Here is a 19,281-nt window from a genome sequence, read left to right as displayed (position 1 = left end):
CATTCAACAGAAGCAAAAAGGGAAAATGTCAATAAAAAGTATTGCAATCTCACCAGTTATGTACTACTGTAACTCAGGCTAATGTGGTTTCTCTCCCTCTCACCTCTATCTCTCTCTCAGGACGGTTCGACGAGGTTCTCATCAGGCATCAGGTGAAGTACCTGGGTCTGATGGAGAACCTCCGCGTGAGGAGAGCTGGCTTTGCCTACCGCCGCCACTATGAGACCTTCCTCCAGAGGTGACTATGGCTCGGAGCTAGTCCTGCCTGGCTCGGAGCTAGTCCTGCCTGGCTCGGAGCTAGTCCTGCCTGGCTCGGAGCTAGTCCTGCCTGGCTCGGAGCTAGTCCTGCCTCTATCAGGCTTGAATGTAGTTCACTGGCATTATAGGTTCATTCAATGGCAGATTAAATAATTATGTTAGCAAATTAATACACCTGTAAGTGATTGACTAATCACCACAATTATTCAAAGTTAGTGATATAACCTAAATGTAATATTTTGCATATAATATTCCAGTGTGTGTTGTTTTGTCTGTCCCTGGCAGGTATAAGTCCCTGTGCCCGGAGACCTGGCCTAGCTGGCAGGGCAAGCTGGCAGACGGAGTCTCTACACTGGTCAAACACCTGGGTTACAAACCTGAGGAGTACAAACTGGGCAGGTGAGACCCTTATCCAGTGACAACAGTCATGACGGTACACACACACACACACACACACGCGTGCTAATTCTAGTGACATGCATGTATCTCCCATTAGTTTATCTACATCCCATCTCCCTAACGAGTTCAGTGTCCACTCTGTGTTGATCTAATCCTGTAACTCTGCCTACTCTCAGGGAAAGGCAGAAGTCCATTATCTCGTCAGGGCTGAACTAAATCCCTCCCAGTGCTGAACACACTCTGAATGCCCCTGTGTGTTGTATAAAGGCACACTGCCAGCTTAGTGGCTCTCCGTTTGCTTTACAGATCCAAAATCTTCATCCGTTTTCCAAAGACCCTGTTCGCCACAGAGGACGCGCTGGAAACGAGGAAACACAGCCTTGGTGAGAGAGTCACGTATCACATGGTCTTAGTTGACGGCCGTCACCTGCTGTCTCTCCGGACTGTAGTATCCGAACCCTCTGAACATCTTTGTCTATCTCTATCTCTCTTCAGCCAGCAAACTGCAGTCATCCTGGAAGGGATACAGCCAGAAGACCAAATACCGCAAACTCAGATCATCAGGTAGGAGGGCTACTCTTAACCTCTACGTCCGTGTCAGCAAGCATTTAGCTCTTCTATATGCACTGTGCATGTCTATTCGATTACATTTACATTTAAGTCATTTAGCAGACGCTCTTATCCAGAGCGATTACTCTTGTCTTGTTCAGTTGGATGTTGTACTAAGCCTTTCAGAGTAGGAGTGCAGGCTTCAGATCAGTTTTCATCACAATGAATAAGATTGCATGGACAGACGGGACCTGATCCTAGATCAGCACTGCTACTGTGAGACGCTTGATACAGACGGGCCCAGGTCTTGATTCTCTCGTCGCTGGATCTCAATGAACTCGGGTTAAATAATAAGTCAATTCATAAATTGTGTGTCCCTCTCCAGCGGTGGTGGTCCAGGCGTGGTGGAGGGGCATCCTGGCCTGTAGGAGGGCACAGCGCAAGAGGCAGGCCGCCAACACCATCCGCAGGTGGGTCTCTATTGGGCACGAGTTTAATACACTGCCAATTTTGCAGGTTTTCCTACTTACAAAGCATGTAGAGGTCTGTAATTTTTATCATAGGTACACTTCAACTGTGAGAGACGGAATCTAAAACAAAAATCCAGAAAATCACATTGTTTGATTTTTTAGTAATTAATTTGCATTTTATTGCATGACATAAGTATTTGATACATCAGAGAAGCAGAACTTAATATTTGGTACAGAAACCTTTGTTTGCAATTACAGAGATCATACGTTTCCTGTAGTTCTTGACCAGGTTTGCACACACTGCAGCAGGGATTTTGTCCCACTCCTCCATACAGACCTTCTCCAGATCCTTCAGGTTTCGGAGCTATCGCTGGGCAATACGGACTTTCAGCTCCCTCCAAAGATTTTCTATTGGGTTCAGGTCTGGAGACTGGCTAGGCCACTCCAGGACCTTGAGATGCTTCTCACGGAGCCACTCCTTAGTTGCCCTGGCTGTGTGTTTCGGGTCGTTGTCATGCTGGAAGACCCAGCCACGACCCATCTTCAATGCTCTTACTGAGGGAAGGAGGTTGTTGGCCAAGACCTCGCGATACATGGCCCCATCCATCCTCCCCTCAATACGGTGCAGTCGTCCTGTCCCCTTTGCAGAAAAGCATCCCCAAAGAATGATGTTTCCACCTCCATGCTTCACAGTTGGGATGGTGTTCTTGGGGTTGTACTCATCCTTCTTCTTCCTCCAAACACGGCGAGTGGAGTTTAGACCAAAAAGCTCTATTTTTGTCTCATCAGACCACATGACCTTCTCCCATTCCTCCTCTGGATCATCCAGATGGTCATTGGCAAACTTCAGACGGGCCTGGACATGCGCTGGCTTGAGCAGGGGGACCTGAATCCATGACGGCGTAGTGTGTTACTAATGGTTTTCTTTGAGACTGTGGTCCCAGCTCTCTTCAGGTCATTGACCAGGTCCTGCCGTGTAGTTCTGGGCTGATCCCTCACCTTCCTCATGATCATTGATGCCCCACGAGGTGAGATCTTGCATGGAGCCCCAGACCGAGGGTGATTGACCGTCATCTTGAACTTCTTCCATTTTCTAATAATTGTGCCAACAGTTGTTGCCTTCTCACCAAGCTGCTTGCCTATTGTCCTGTAGCCCATCCCAGCCTTGTGCAGGTCTACATTTTTAGCCCTGATGTCCTTACACAGCTCTCTGGTCTTGGCCATTGTGGAGAGGTTGGAGTCTGTTTGATTGAGTGTGTGGACAGGTGTCTTTTATACAGGTAACGAGTTCAAACAGGTGCAGTTAATACAGGTAATGAGTGGAGAACAGGAGGACTTCTTAAAGAAAAACTAACAGGTCTGTGAGAGCCGGAATTCTTACTGGTTGGTAGGTGATCAAATACTTATGTCATGCAATAAAATGCAAATTAATTACTTAAAAATCATACAATGTGATTTTCTGGATTTTTGTTTTAGATTCTGTCTCTCACAGTTGAAGTGTACCTATGATAAAAATGACAGACCTCTACATGCTTTGTAAGTAGGAAAACCTGCAAAATCGGCAGTGTATCAAATACTTGTCTCCCCACTGTAACTAGGAGGGTGAAAGAAAGTTCATGAATATTCATTAGCTTGTGACACTGCTCTCGGCTCAATGGGCTCCCTTGGATTACTGACATGAGTTCTACTCATATGGAGAAACTTGTGGAAAGTATTTACCCAGACGACATCCACACGTGTTTTGGGCCACTGTGATGTTTGCGGTGTTGTGTAGAAGTTCTTATCAATTTGTTGACGAATGTGTGCAGGAGTGTTTACAAAGCTCTCTGTCTGTGTCTTCTCAGGTTCATCAAGGGCTTCATCTACCGCCATAATGAGCGCTGTCCTGAGAATGAGTACTTCCTGGATTATGTGCGCTACTCCTTCCTGATGAAGCTGCGCAGGAACCTCCCCAAGTCAGTCCTGGACAAGAGCTGGCCCACGCCACCGACCGCCCTCATCGAGGTAACGCAACATTACACGAGACATAGAACTAGTCAGTAAACAGTCTCAATCACATTTAAACTGTACTATGATGTAGGTCAGGGGTTCCCAGACTTTTTTCACTCAGGCCCCCCCGTCCAGCATTGGGGAACATTGCGCACCCACCACGTCTGTTTCTCTGGGCACAAGCATTGTTCGTGACACAAACTGTTTCTCTCTGCCCTCTCGTTGGCCTGGAGAACTTTTTGCAGGTTTAATGCTTATTTCCTTCAATTCTACACATTTTGTCATGCGGTGCAGAGAACATGTTGCAGTTTAAAAGCAAATTTTCTTGCAATTCTATACATTTTGCCATATCTAATGTGTATTCATGTGATATTTGAGTGACTCAAATGTTCCAACAAAATCTACGGGCTAAAAAACCTAGGGGAAAAAAAGTTAGCTGACATGGGCTAGTTGATCTGGACATTTCTTATAGTTATAAATGGCTCTCTGAGGTATACAATGACTGACATGACAAGAGGAAAACTGATGACTACCCAATTTAGAAATTGCACCTTGTGCATTCTACTATTACAAGTTGAAAGCCAGACTGAGTTCCTGTAAATAAAATTATATATATATATATATACACTGCTCAAAAAAATAAAGGGAACACTTAAACAACACAATGTAACTCCAAGTCAATCACACTTCTGTGAAATCAAACTGTCCACTTAGGAAGCAACACTGATTGACAATAAATTTCACATGCTGTTGTGCAAATGGAATAGACAAAAGGTGGAAATTATAGGCAATTAGCAAGACACCCCCAAAAAAGGAGTGATTCTGCAGGTGGTGACCACAGACAACTTCTCAGTTCCTATGCTTCCTGGCTGATGTTTTGGTCACTTTTGAATGCTGGCGGTGCTCTCACTCTAGTGGTAGCATGAGACGGAGTCTACAACCCACACAAGTGGCTCAGGTAGTGCAGTTCATCCAGGATGGCACATCAATGCGAGCTGTGGCAAAAAGGTTTGCTGTGTCTGTCAGCGTAGTGTCCAGAGCATGGAGGCGCTACCAGGAGACAGGCCAGTACATCAGGAGACGTGGAGGAGGCCGTAGGAGGGCAACAACCCAGCAGCAGGACCGCTACCTCCGCCTTTGTGCAAGGAGGTGCACTGCCAGAGCCCTGCAAAATGACCTCCAGCAGGCCACAAATGTGCATGTGTCTGCTCAAACGGTCAGAAACAGACTCCATGAGGGTGGTATGAGGGCCCGACGTCCACAGGTGGGGGTTGTGCTTACAGCCCAGCACCGTGCAGGACGTTTGGCATTTGCCAGAGAACACCAAGATTGGCAAATTCGCCACTGGCGCCCTGTGCTCTTCACAGATGAAAGCAGGTTCACACTGAGCACATGAGCACATGTGACAGACGTGACAGAGTCTGGAGACGCCGTGGAGAACGTTCTGCTGCCTGCAACATCCTCCAGCATGACCGGTTTGGCGGTGGGTCAGTCTGGTGTGGGGTGGCATTTCTTTGTGGGGCCGCACAGGCCTCCATGTGCTCGCCAGAGGTAGCCTGACTGCCATTAGGTACCGAGATGAGATCCTCAGACCCTTTGTGAGACCATATGCTGACACATGCACATTTGTGGCCTGCTGGAGGTCATTTTGCAGGGCTCTGGCAGTGCACCTCCTTGCACAAAGGCGGAGGTAGCGGTCCTGCTGCTGGGTTGTTGCCCTCCTACGGCCTCCTCCACGTCTCCTGATGTACTGGCCTGTCTCCTGGTAGCGCCTCCATGCTCTGGACACTACGCTGACAGACACAGCAAACCTTTTTGCCACAGCTCGGATTGATGTGCCATCCTGGATGAACTGCACTACCTGAGCCACTTGTGTGGGTTGTAGACTCCGTCTCATGCTACCACTAGAGTGAGAGCACCGCCAGCATTCAAAAGTGACCAAAACATCAGCCAGGAAGCATAGGAACTGAGAAGTTGTCTGTGGTCACCACCTGCAGAATCACTCCTTTTTTGGGGGTGTCTTGCTAATTGCCTATAATTTCCACCTTTTGTCTATTCCATTTGCACAACAGCATGTGAAATTTATTGTCAATCAGTGTTGCTTCCTAAGTGGACAGTTTGATTTCACAGAAGTGTGATTGACTTGGAGTTACATTGTGTTGTTTAAGTGTTCCCTTTATTTTTTTGAGCAGTGTATATATACACACACACACACATTACCAGTCAAAAGTTTGGACACACCTACTCATTCCAGGGTTTTTCTTTATTTTTACTATTTTCTACATTTGTAGAATAATATTGAAGACATCAAAACTATGAAATAACACTTATGGAATCATTTAGTAACATTTTGGAACCATTGATGTAGGCTACATTGAAATAGTTCTGTCTGAATTGAGGCATCTTTCTTGATGACATGTTTGAGTTGTTAAAATGGTACGTGACAAGTCATTCTCCGTCCAATAGGCGTCGGAACAGCTACGTAAACTGTACATGCAGAACATGGTGTGGGGCTACTGCAAGAGGATCAACCCAGAGTGGAAACACCAGGTATATAGCATATTATAGAGTATAGTAGTACATTTTATATGTCTTACAAATGAATGTGTGTTCATAGCTCTTCACCAATACGAGTTCAGAACTTCAAATGTGGGTCTTCTACTTCACCAATATAACTTCTCTCCAAACTGTTTGTCCATTCTCTCTGTCTATGAAGTTGGAGCAGAAAATGGTGGCCAGTGAGATCTTCAAAAACAAGAAGGACAACTACCCCCAAAGTGTCCCAAAGCTCTTTATGGGCACAAGAATCAGTAAGTGCCTTGATAAACACGCATGCATTCACGTATATACACACACCTAACATTCTTCCTGTGCCTCTCTCTCCCCTCAGATGGAGAGGAGATTAACCCCAAGGTGTTGCAGTCACTTGGCAGTGAGAATATGAAGGTCAGTACAGTACTAGAGTGTTAATATGCCCATTTGATTCTCTACTTTGGATTTATGTAGGGTTGTGTACTTGTCTTAATATATACTCAGTTCAGTATATTCATGTGTTACTGATTCTTAACTCTGATCGTGTCTGTGGCATGGCTTATCCAGCCTAGCGGTTAATGCTGTTCCCTACAGCTCAAACGTTTGAAACCAGCCCACTGCCTTTGTGACACACCCTCTGTCTTTCCTACGGTCTCTCCTCTTGTCCAATGAAATACAAAATCCGTGAAGATATACGAACCCCCCACCACCACCAATAATGTCCCCCTCTCACTCCTCAGTATGCAGTCCCAGTGACCAAGTACGACAGGAAGGGCTACAAGGCACGACCAAGGCAGCTGCTGCTCACCTCCAACTGTGCCGTCATCGTGGAGGAGGCCAAGCTCAAGCAGCGCATCGACTACGCCACCCTCAAAGGTCAGCGGTCACATGGTTCGGGGGAGAGGATGGGTTGGTGGTCAAATGGCGTTTCAATTGAAATTCTGTTTACTTCCTAAATTGATTGAATGGAAATGGAATTGCCCCATGCCCAGGGTTACTGTTGTCAGGGGTCCTTACAGAGGCTACGCTGAATTGATCTGAGTGATGCTCATAGTTCTCCCAATTGTCTCTGTCTGTGTCTGTGTCTGTCTCTGTCTGTCTGGCCTCAGGTATCTCAGTCAGCTCTCTCAGTGATGGTGTCTTCGTACTGCACGTGCCCACTGAAGACAAAAACCAGAAGGTGAGGCTGACCTCAGTGCTGTCTTAGTCATAACATGGTCCTAACCCCATGGCCATAACCCCATGAGACACTGGTTATTACGCACTTAACCGATGCCTCTGTTAGGTGTAGCAGTGAAGTAGCCTGATCCCAGGTCAGTTTGTGCTGTCTTGCCAACACCTATTGTCATTGTCACGCCAAACGCAAACAGATCTGGGACGGGCTAGTAGTGAAGCTGTAACTCCTCTCCGGTCTCCTCTGGTCTGTAGGGAGATGTGGTGCTTCAGAGTGACCACATCATCGAGACCCTGACCAAAGTGGCCATCTGTGCTGACAAGGTCAACAGCATCAACATCAACCAGGGAAGGTGAGTTGTTGCACTGAAACGGGCCGCGGTCGGATAGTGGATTTGATGGCGTGTCATTCTGTTTGTGGTGTAGGTGTCACTTCATTTGGATAGTCTATTTGTAGATACTGAGACCCGGAACTAGATAAGCCATGTACTGTGTTATTCAGCGGCATGTCAGCTTTCATTGAAAAACAGGTCTACGTTTCTAACATTTACTGGTCAGATTGTATTAATATAAACTATGGACAATCGACATTCTGGGGTTAAATTGGAATTCTACCACCAGCTGGATTTGAATTCATAGACACCAGCATCACCATCTGCAATCAGATTAGTTTCATTTGTTAGAATATATATATATATTTTCAAAAAAAAAAAAAGCCCTTTTTTCTCCCCAATTTCGTGGTATCCAGTTGGTAGTAGTTACAGTCTTGTCTCATCGCTGCAACTCCCGTACGGACTCGGGAGAGGCAAAGATCGAGAGCCATGCGTCCTCCGAAACACAACCCAACCAAGCCGCACTGCTTCTTGACACTGCCTATCCAACCCGGAAGCCAGCCGCACCAATGTGTCGGAGGAAACATCGTACACCTGGTGACATGGTCAGCGTGCACTACGCCCGGCCCGCCACAGGAGTCGCTAGTGCCCGATGAGACAAGGATATCCCTGCCGGCCAAACCCGGACGATGCTGGGCCAATTGTGCGCCGCCCCATGTGCGCCCTCCGCCTGGACTCGAACCCAGAATCTCTGGGATGCAGTGCCTTAGACCACTGCGCCACCCGGGAGGTGCGGGAAAAAAATATATATATTTTGACTGTAAATGAACTGCACCTCATCTCTTCCTCCTTTCTCTCTCTCTCTCCCAGTATAACTTTCACGGTGGGCCAAGGTAAAGAAGGGATCATAGACTTCACTTCTGGCTCCGAGCTGCTGGTTGCCAAGGCGAAGAATGGCCACCTCTCAGTGGTGAGTCGGAATAACGGAGGGATATAAAGCATCAGTCCTCCCCTACAGGACTAATACAGTAGGTTGGAACATCAATACTGCATGATTGGAGTCAGAGATGATTCATTATTGGAGTCCTGCACTAGTATTTATATAAGCTAACTGTACTTTACTTTTTAAGCAGGTTGTTGTTGTGTGACGTACAGGACATGATAGTTTTGTTAACGCCCCTGTAAAACTGTACATTGATTTTCATTGTAGGTGTAATCTCAGGTAGAGACCATTTGTTCTGCATGTTTACATTGTAAAGATAACTTTAATCAATCATTGATTGATTGGTTAAGTTAACTTATTTGTAATGGTTACCTCTGATGTCTTCCCTGAACTATTTCAGACTGCCCCTCGACTGAACTCAAGATGATAGACATGACTGATCATCTGACCACGCCAAGGAAGTCCTTCCTGGAATACGCTCCTATTCACCAATCACAACCGCAGACCCTTCTCTGCCTAAGCCAATCAAATGCCAGGTCTCGCTACAGGAACGGCATGTGCTTCCAATTAAGAAAAAGTCAAGCGATTTAATTAATTGATATTTATGTTTATATATTTTGGGGATTAATACTTGTTATTTGAAATATTACGATTTTATATATGAAGCCAAGGAATAACAATGTTTTGGTGCATTTTTCCTGCACTACTTATGCTTAATTTGGGAACATGAACAAGCAGTCAATGAGGGTGTATCGGGTCTCCTTTTGCTTTTTCTTTCCGTCATTCTTTTTTTCACAATATTTTCTCTGTTCAGCAATGTAGACTTTGCACCCTCTCTAATACTACTCTTAACTGTTTGGGGGCAGAGGCTTTTGTTAAAGTGGAAATGCCGTACATGGCTGATGGTATGTAGGCTAGGTTTGTTATAAGCTATCGAGGAGCAGGGAGTTTGGTAGAGAAGGTCATAAGGAAAAGTTATTTTTTTCAAACTTGTGTCGACTCGGAAACAATACTCTGAGGTTTTCTATCTGAAGGGATATTAGCAGAAAAGTCATGTGCGTGTGTGACCTTTGACCCAGAGCATACTGGCTAGAATGTAGAGCACATTTGGTCTGTGCAGTGCCATAGATCTCTAAATCATTGTTTGATGTAAATATCATGGTGGAGCCCAAATGAAAGCGTAAACCAAAGCATTTTGGTGAGAAGAAAATTGTTTTTATAATTGATTTATAATGGAAACGCCATAGTGTATGGTCTTTACAATGTATAATAGAGATACAGAAAAAGAAGGTGAGAAAGGAAAAAGGCAAGAGAACGAAAATGAGGGGGGTTGTAAAGAATAGAAAACCGTTTTGTCTTTGCGTTTATCTCTTGTTTACCACCCAACAATTGTGCCTTTCTCCTTTACTAAGTTATTGTTAATGGATTATTTATATGTTGATACACCAATTAAACGATGACACTTTGGGGATGACCTTGATTCCACTGTTGTTAGAGCCAGATGTCTCAGGATGGCCTGGAAGAAGACGATTCAGAGAGAAAGATGCATGCATACTGTATACACACACACACACACGCACACACTTCACTCCAAGTTAGACCTCTGGAGTTGAAGCTTTATGGAATCACGCTATGGTCCACTTGCTTATCTTTTGTGTCACGTTTCCAGGCTGCTGTTTCCGTACTCTGCGTAAGTGTAGCAGCTCTCGTCGGACTATAGTAGTAGTCAGGACAACGTTCACTGCTTCTTTTAACACATTTACCGTTACTTTCCTGACGACGATTTTTGTGCTATCCTTTGTGACGGGGACGATAGTACAGACGAATGCACTAAATAGTGATGTAGAATCTATCCACAGTGTTACGCTACAATACAGCCCAGCCCTCTCAACATGCTTTTAATGTTTTGATTGGCACTTCTGAACACAGGTCTTCAAGAGAGATGAGGCCCCATGCACTGCAGTAAATGCAATCGAGACTCTTCCTGGTGTTTTAATACCTACGTCATAGGATATACATCATAGCCACGGGTGTTCTTCACAGAAAGCACATGGGTCAACGGGAACATCCTCAGGAACACTTAGCAATCTTTGTAACAAACTAGAGGTGTGTTTGGTATAACCCACGTGACACTACAGTTCATAGATGTGAGTTTTAATCTACACACCTCTCCCCAGCAGACTTTCTGAGCAATGTTTCACTCTTCACGTTTCTGTGCTGCTTCTTCCTTGCTTTGCCTCTCGAGCGCCGGCCCCCCATCCTCCTCCTTCTATGACCAAGCCTCTGAGCTGTGTACAGCTGGCAACCCAGTGAAAGAACGGTATGACAGGTGCAATATGCCTAATTAAAGGTGTGCTACTGCACTGACGCTAGCCAAAGACGCAATAGTAGATGTAACGTCTGTTAATTGTCTGTTGTATGATTATATGTCAATTAAAGTGTTATTATTTTCCTGGTGGAAGATGTGTGCTTGGTGAGTCTGGTCCCAGATCGGTCTGTGCTGTCTTGCCAATGCCAGACAGCGCAAACAGATCTGGGACCGGGCTATTGTGTTCTGTGCTCTAATAAGAGATTTGAGCCAAGTGAGGATTTGTAAGTGTAACATTCATTTTGACTTGTTCAAAAATGGTGTGTTGCTAATGTGCCTTGAGTTTAATAGAAATACAACCAATTTTGTATGGAATTCTGTGACAAATACCTCCTTGACGATGTCACTCATTCCAGAGTAAAAACTATATATACCAGAAAATCTGATTCCTCCTTTTTAAAATGTCATAGATAAAATGCTTCTTTTTAAAGCCTGTCTCAAACCAAATCCTATGTTTAATCATTTACAATACACAAGTTATCAGTCCTGAGTTTCTGTATGCACCATCATGTAGAATTAGACCAACACGCTAAAGATAAAATGTCAAAATAAACTTTAAATTATATTATTCTGTCTGGGTCCTTCATTACAAACGTCCTTCCTTGATAATTTGATGCATTTTAAAAATGAAACTAGATTATGCAAGTAAAGTTAGATTTACTCTGAATTTTACTGTGCGGTCTTTATAGTCCCAAGCCAGAACAGCTAAAACCTACCATCTTGCAACATGTTGAAATGACGTTTTGATCTCAAGGGACTGTACGAAGTGACACAATCCTCTGCTGTGATGAGGAACTTGACATTATCTCTAGTCTTGAGTTTGAATAGTCTCTCTGCTCTATAGGTGTATAAAACCAATACACCAGGCTAGACTAGGTATATCAGTGGTTCATCATTCAGGAAAGTTAAGTTTCACTTTCAAAAGGGGTAAGTTTCTTTTTAGTAATCATTCTACCTTTTTGTGTTCTGACTCTTTGACACATTTGACACTGATGCCATAACTTTTATTGAGATAATCATGTTATAACATGTGTAATAAGTTATATTGTAATCTTAGTGGCAACAGGTTATGGAATCTTGCAAACTCAGAGGATTAAACTCTGTTTTATGAAGTCCGATATTACACCATTTAAAAATAAATATATAATTATTTTCTATTTATGTTGACTTAATAATTACAATTCAATAACATACAATAACATTTATAGTTGACAAGTTTGTTTTATAGCCTAAGCTACAATGTCACACTAATATTATCATGCCATATTATTATTTTTAGGCCTACATCAGGTTTTGAAGTAATAATAATTACATTTATTAATGATATTTCCTGTTTTTAGCCATGGCTGAAATGACAACTGCGACTGCGTGGATCTGTATTGTTCAATTTTTTTATGCTGTAAACAATGTCTCAATTTACAGAAAGAAATGTGGAAGAACCACTTCCATATTCAAACCACTTCTCTTGCGAGTCTTGTATGTTGTTGAATAAGCGGGCAATAGACAAATATATTCTGTTAAACCAGTCACCGCAAGAGTGAGTATCCCCAGTCCCCACAATGGCGGTGGGGACACGCAGTATAGAACTACAGGAGCGTCGTGTGCAACTGGTGGAATGCTGGAGCCAAAATGTCACCCATGGGTCCTACAGGAGATGCGGGCCATGCTGAGAGACCTGGGAGCCATGGCCTTCCAGGGCCTACTGGAGCGGCGCTTCCTCTTCGACCAGGCTGAGCTGAGCTCAGCGGGCTGTCCAAGGCCTTCCTGGTGGAGATCCTCCAAGAGGACCGGGCCTCGCTCACCTACCAGAGGAGCTTCCACTTCCTCCACACTAGTGTACAGGAGTTCCTGGCTGCTCTGTACTACGTCCTGCAGGCCCTCTCCGGCTCAGACCCGTTCTCAGGGCTCAAGTCAGCCGTCGGTGTAGCCATGTTTCCAGTTGCCCTGCACAAAGTGTTAACCTCCACTACTAATAAGCTGCTGAGGCCCAGACGGCTCCTGCGCAGATACGTCAAGAAGGCTTTCTCCTGGGGTGGACACCATCAGTCTGGTCACATGGACCTCTTCTGCAGGTCAAATAATATGTGCATAAAAAAACATATACAAAAACATAGACAAAAGTAGTGTTTTGTTTTGTCATTCACTTCATCCCATATTAACGTTCACAAAATGTCTCTGTTAACTTGTTTTTCTCTCCATTAATTGTACATTATTTTGTATTTTTCTCCTTAGATTTGTATCTGGCCTATTGGTACCTCAAACCCGTGTCATCCTGGATGGACTATTCCGAGGCAGATCACAAATACTCCCATCTCTCTCCTCCTCCTCTCTATCCCTGCCCTCTCCTTCACCTCCTCCCACCCCCCCCCCCCCCCTTTCTCCTGAGCCTGCTCCACTCTCAGCTCCAATGTGGCAGACTGAGTCCAGAGAGGCAGGTCAACGTGTGCCACTGCCTGTACGAGGCCCAGGACCCAGGCCTGGCGCAGCGTCTACAAGCCTGGCTGCAGGTCCTGGCCCAGCAACAGGTCCCAGACCAGTCTAACCCAGCCAAGAGGGACTGGAGCGAGCTGGCCTTCCTGCTGCAGCTGATCCCAGACCTGCAGGATCTGAATCTGGAGGGCCAGCGGCTGGACGCAGAGGGCCTGCGCAGACTGTTGCCTGTACTCCCTCTCTTCAGTACCCTCAGGTGGGCTAAATCAGGTGTAACACCTTAAATCAGGCTTAATCCAACCCAAAAATTAAGTCATCTATATTTTTCTCCAAACAGTATTTGTTTCTTGATACATGAGGATGAAAACCCTGTGTATTTATCTCCTGTATTCGTTCCTCATAAAGGCTAGGGCAGAATCCACTGGGTCCAGAGGGGGCAGTTGTGTTAGCCGGTGCCGTGCAGAGCCCAGACTGCCGTGTCGAGAGACTGTGGTGAGGACAGTATAAGGGCTAATTGAAGCAGAGAGAATAGTTGTATAGGATAACTGACATCACCACCTTGGAGGGACTACATGCACTAATTTTTATTTTCTGTTGCAAAGCGGTTTAAAACGTTTTCCATGGCATGCCCTAATGAACACAACCCTGTGGAATTGTTCTGGTTCCAGGGTGGTGGGGGCAGGACTGGGTTGTGAGGGACTCATGGTGCTTACAGAAGGACTGAAAGACAACCACACAGTGGTCGACCTCAGGTAACACAGGATATCAATGCTCTGATAGGCTACAGGTAGTCAATAAAACTCATTATAAAGCAGTCTCTCACCAATCATTGTCTGCCATCATTCCATGTTTTAAGGATGGCCATCAATCACATTGGCGATGTGGGAGCAGGCTGTCTGGCGGATCTACTGCGGACCAATCATACACTTAAAGATATCAGGTGAGGATGGGAAAGCACTGCGATCAAAGATATCATCCTTTGCGGTTAAAAACAGCCTAGTTACACATCTGTGGTCAAGTTCTCTCACATTCAGTTCACACTAGGTAATTACAAGAATAGGGCCTGGATTCAAATGATCGCAGATGTGCACTATCACTGTACTTAGGTTATTAATCTGTCTTGGATTGATCCTCGGCCATAGGCTTTTGGTCAAGTAAAACAATATAAGCAACAGACTTGTTTTTGTGTTCCTCAGGCTCCGTGACAACTAGATTACTGATAAGGGAGCATTACTCCTCCTGGAAGCACTGACTAAGAATACCACTCTGGAACATCTCTGGTGAGCAGTTTACACACACACACAGTGACACACTGTTATACCATGTATATACCATGTTATACCATGCGTTCATCCCCCTTATCAAAGGGGGTGACACTCTAGAGTAGAGGTCGACCGATTATGATTTTGTCAACGCCGATACTGATTATTGGAGGACCAAAAAAAGCCGATACCAATTAATCGGCAGATTTTTTAAATGTATTTGTAATAATGACAATTACAACAATACTGAATGAACACTTATTTTAACTTAATATAATACATCAATAAAATCAATTTAGCCTCAAATAAATAATGAAACATGTTCAATTTGGTTTAAATAATGCAAAAACAAAGTGTTGGAGAAGAAAGTAAAAGTGCAATATGTGCCATGTAAAAAAGCTAACGTTTAAGTTCCTTGCTCAGAACATGAGAACATATGAAAGCTGGTGGTTCCTTTTAACATGAGTCTTCAATATTCCCAGGTAAGAAGTTTTAGGTTGCAGTTATTATAGGAATTATAGGACTATTTCTCTCTATACCATTTGTATTTCATTAACCTTTGACTATTGGATGTTCTTATATGCACTTTAGTATTGCCAGTGTAACAGTATAGCTTCCGTCCCTCTCCTACCTGGGTTCGAACCAGGAACACAACGACATCAGCCACCCTCGAAGCAGCGTTACCCATCGCTCCACAAAAGCCGCGGCCCTTGCAGAGCAAGGGGAACAACCAGAGCGAGTGACGTTTGAAACGCTATTAGCGCGCACCCCGCTTACTAGAAGAAAGGCATTGATGTTTATGGTTAGGTACACATTGGAGCAACGATACGCACCGCATCGATTATATGCAATGCAGGACACGCTAGATAAGCTAGTAATATCATCAACCATGTGTAGTTAACTAGTGATTATGATTGACTGATTGATTGTTTTTTATAAGATAAGTTTAATGCTAGCTAGCAACTTACCTTGGCTTACTGCATTCGCGTAACAGGCAGTCTCCTCGTGGAGTGCAATGTAATCAGGTGGTTAGAGCGTTGGACTAGTTAACTGTAAGGTTGCAAGATTGAATCCCCCTAGCTGACAAGGTAAAAATCTGTCGTTCTGCCCCTGAACGAGGCAGTTAACCCACCGTTCCTAGGCCGTCATTGAAAATAAGAATGTGTTCTTAACTGACTTGCCTAGTTAAATAAAGATTAAAAAAGGTGTAAAAAAAAAACACAGATTTCCGATTGTTATGAAGACTTGAAATCAGCCCTAATTAATCGGCCATTCCGATTAATCGGTCGACCTCTACTCTAGACCCAAACTGTTATAGACCTATATCCATCCTGCCCTGCCTCTCCAAAGTCTTCGAAAGCCAATTTAATAAACAGATCACTGACCATTTCGAATTTCACCGTACCTTCTCCGCTGAGCAATCCGGTTTCCGAGCTGGTCACGGGCGCACCTCAGCCACGCTCAAGGTACTAAACGATATCATAACCGCCATCGATAAAAGACAGTACTGTGCAGCTGTCTTCATCGACCTGGCCAAGGCTTTCGACTCTGTCAATCACCGTATTCTAATCGGCAGACTCAACAGCCTTGGTTTCTCAAATGACTGCCTCGCCTGGTTCACCAACTACTTCTCAGACAGAGTTTAGTGTGTCAAATCGGAGGGCCTGTTGTCCGGACCTCTGGCAGTCTCTATGGGGGTACCACAGGGTTCAATTCTCGGGACGACTCTTTTCTCTGTATACATCAATGATGTCGCTCTTGCTACGGGTGATTCTCTGATCCACCTGTACGCAGACGACACCATTCTGTATACATCTGGCCCTTCTTTGGACACTATGTTAACTAACCTCCAAACGAGCTTCAATGCCATACAACACTCCTTCCGTGGCCTACGCTAGTAAAACCAAATGCATGCTTTTCAACCGTTCGCTGCCCGCATGCGCCCGCCCGACTAGCATCACTACTTTGGACGGTTCTGACTTAGAATATGTGGACAACTACAAATACCTAGGTGTCTGGCTAGACTGTAAACTCTCCTTCCAGACTCATATTAAACATCTCCAATCCAAAATTAAATCTAGAATCGGCTTCCTATTTCGCAACAAAGCCTCCTTCACTCACGCCGCCAAACATACCCTTGTAAAACTGACTATCCTACCGATCTTCGACTTCGGCGATATCATTTACAAAATAGCCTCCAACACTCTAGTCAGCAAATTGGATGCAGTCTATCACAGTGCCGTCCGTTTTGTCACCAAAGCCCCTTATACCACCCACCACTGCGACCTGTATGCTCTAGTCGGCTGGCCCTCGCTACATATTCGTCGCCAGACCCACTGGCTCCAGGTCATCTATAAGTCTTTGCTAGGTAAAGCCCCGCCTTATCTCAGCTCACTGGTCACGATAACAACACCCACCCGTAGCACGCGCTCCAGCAGGTATTTCTCACTGGTCATCCCCAAAGCCAACACCTCCTTTGGCCGCCTTCCAGTTCTCTGCTGCCAATGACTGTAACGAATTGCAAAAATTGCTGAAGTTGGAGACTTATATTTCCCTCACTAACTTTAAGCATCAGCTATCTGAGCAGCTAACCGATCGCTGCAGCTGTACACAGCCCATTTGTAAATAGCCCACCCAATCTACCTACCTCATCCCCATATTGTTTTTATTTACTTTTCTGCTCTTTTGCACACCAGTATTTCTACTTGCACATCATCATCTGCTCATCTACCACTCCAGTGCTAATTTGCTAAATTGTAATTACTCCACTACTATGGCCTATTTTTTGCCTTACCTCCTCATGCCATTTGCACACACTGTATATAGACTTTTTTTTTCTTTCTATTGCGTTATTGACTGTACGCTTGTTTATTCCATGTGTAATTCTGTGTTGTTGTTTGTGTCGCACTGCTGTGGTTTATCTTGGCCAGGTTACAGTTGTAAATGACAACTTGTTCTCAACAGGCCTACCTGGTTAAATAAAGGTGAAATAAAATAAAATATGCTCCAATTAATACATTTCTTATAAAACATTTGAATTCCAATCTGGAGGTATGCATAAAAAAAAAATGTTTTTGCTTTATTTAACTAGGCAAGTCAGCTAAGAACAAATTCTTATTTTCAATGACGGCCTAGGCACAGTGGGTTAACTGCCTTGTTCATGGGCAGAACGACAGATTTTTACCTTGTCTGATCGGGGATTCGATCTTGCAACCTTTCGGTTACTAGTCCAACACTCTAGGCTACCTGCCGGCCCATCTGTAACCTTAACATCTTAGCATCTGTAACCTTAACATCTTTCATCTAGATGACAGAGCATTGATACTGTTATCTGCTCAGTTTCCTACTATTTGAACAAGATACTATTTTACATATGTTGATATTTCATTGTGACTTTGTCTCTTTGCTCAGGATGTTTGACAACAAGTTATCAAAGGAGGGAGTCAGGAAGCTGAAGGAGTTCGCCAGGAGAACGTCTCATCTGGACATCAAAGTGTGCATCTGATTTCATCTGCCTTTCCTGTTGCTGATGATAGACTCCAAGTACTTTATCATTGGTGGATGGTGTGGTTGTTTACAATTTGTGTGATATGGTACTTTTGCACATATACATGGTATGAAGGATGTTATTAGTATTTAATTCTTATTTTTGTTCAAACAACTAAGAGTTTATATTTGGTTGTCAGGTTGTAATAGGTCAATGAATGGAGCCATAGGTCAATGAAATCGTCGGCAATAGGTCTACACGTTTTTCCAATAGGTTGCATTCTTGTGTTGTCAGAAACGCCTCCAAGTAACGAGTTTAAACAGCACTTCCATGTATGGCCAGCAGAGAGCAATAGACCTGCATACACATGACCTACTGGAAGGCTAGGGTTATAGTCTACTATGTGCAAATTAGATGATCATGTTCACTCTCTAACAAAGTTGGGCATTAATGGTTTAACAGTAGTTTGTTGGTAGCCAACTAAATTTTACTACTTAGAATTAATATTGAAATGTATTAAGTTGAGGGTGACAAAATTAAGTTGAGAGTATTTCTTTATTCTACCACAAGATGTCACCATCAATATAAACTTTTCTGCAGTGTTTTTGTTTGCATCCTTCCTAGTCTGGTCCATGGGGACATGTCATTATCCTTTGTTTCACATTTCCATAGAAAAACGAAAATATGTCAAGTACCTGAATAATAAGGTAATTTTTTGTGATGCCCAGGGACAGTGCTACTATTACTACAAATCGAATTATATATGTTGTCACCTGTGAAGGTAGAAACTCATATTCCCTTTGTTTTGCACTTTGGAAAAAGTTTGTCTGAAAATAAAAAAAAAACATCGGGAAAATGCTTCCCATTTAAGTCAACCGTAAACAAGTTTGCTATTTTTGTTTTATCTATAAATAGACTAGGCAATGTACAAAACTCGACATGTAATTGAAAATAAAACAATTCGTGCAAGTCCTTATTTAAGTTCATATTATTTGCCATAACTCCCACGTTTTCTGTGTCAAAACATTAGCTGGCTGTTTTCACCAATTATTTATTTAATAATTTAAGCGCTCTCTGATTGGTTTGAGC

The 19,281-nt window shown here is 43.9% G+C and overlaps 1 protein-coding gene and 1 pseudogene across 7 annotated transcripts in view; both read left to right on the top strand.

The window, feature by feature from the left end:
- The window catches only part of LOC139549052 (unconventional myosin-Ic-like), a 52,452-nt gene extending 40,874 nt beyond the window's left edge, over positions 1-11,578 (top strand). For 4 of the 7 annotated variants that reach the window (XM_071359138.1, XM_071359141.1, XM_071359140.1 and 1 more), the window contains exons 19-32: positions 121-238; positions 544-657; positions 964-1,040; positions 1,153-1,221; positions 1,592-1,676; positions 3,521-3,680; positions 6,132-6,215; positions 6,382-6,475; positions 6,556-6,611; positions 6,938-7,073; positions 7,307-7,377; positions 7,626-7,723; positions 8,573-8,730; positions 9,046-11,578. In XM_071359138.1, coding sequence (XP_071215239.1) covers positions 121-238; positions 544-657; positions 964-1,040; positions 1,153-1,221; positions 1,592-1,676; positions 3,521-3,680; positions 6,132-6,215; positions 6,382-6,475; positions 6,556-6,611; positions 6,938-7,073; positions 7,307-7,377; positions 7,626-7,723; positions 8,573-8,699 — 1,289 coding nt within the window. In that variant the 3' untranslated portion in view covers positions 8,700-8,730; positions 9,046-11,578. The remainder of the gene's footprint in view (positions 1-120; positions 239-543; positions 658-963; positions 1,041-1,152; positions 1,222-1,591; positions 1,677-3,520; positions 3,681-6,131; positions 6,216-6,381; positions 6,476-6,555; positions 6,612-6,937; positions 7,074-7,306; positions 7,378-7,625; positions 7,724-8,572; positions 8,731-9,045) is intronic. The other 3 variants (XM_071359139.1, XM_071359143.1, XM_071359137.1) reach the window with 1 other exon arrangement.
- Positions 11,579-12,504: 926 nt separating this feature from the next.
- LOC139549051 (NLR family CARD domain-containing protein 3-like) lies at positions 12,505-18,361 on the top strand (annotated as a pseudogene).
- The last annotated feature ends 920 nt before the right edge of the window (positions 18,362-19,281 follow it).

This window comes from Salvelinus alpinus, chromosome 22 (assembly GCF_045679555.1).
Source record: "Salvelinus alpinus chromosome 22, SLU_Salpinus.1, whole genome shotgun sequence".
Lineage (NCBI taxonomy): Eukaryota > Metazoa > Chordata > Actinopteri > Salmoniformes > Salmonidae > Salvelinus > Salvelinus alpinus.
The sequence above is the reverse complement of the archived record's forward strand: the minus strand, read 5'-3'. Positions and strand labels throughout refer to the sequence as shown.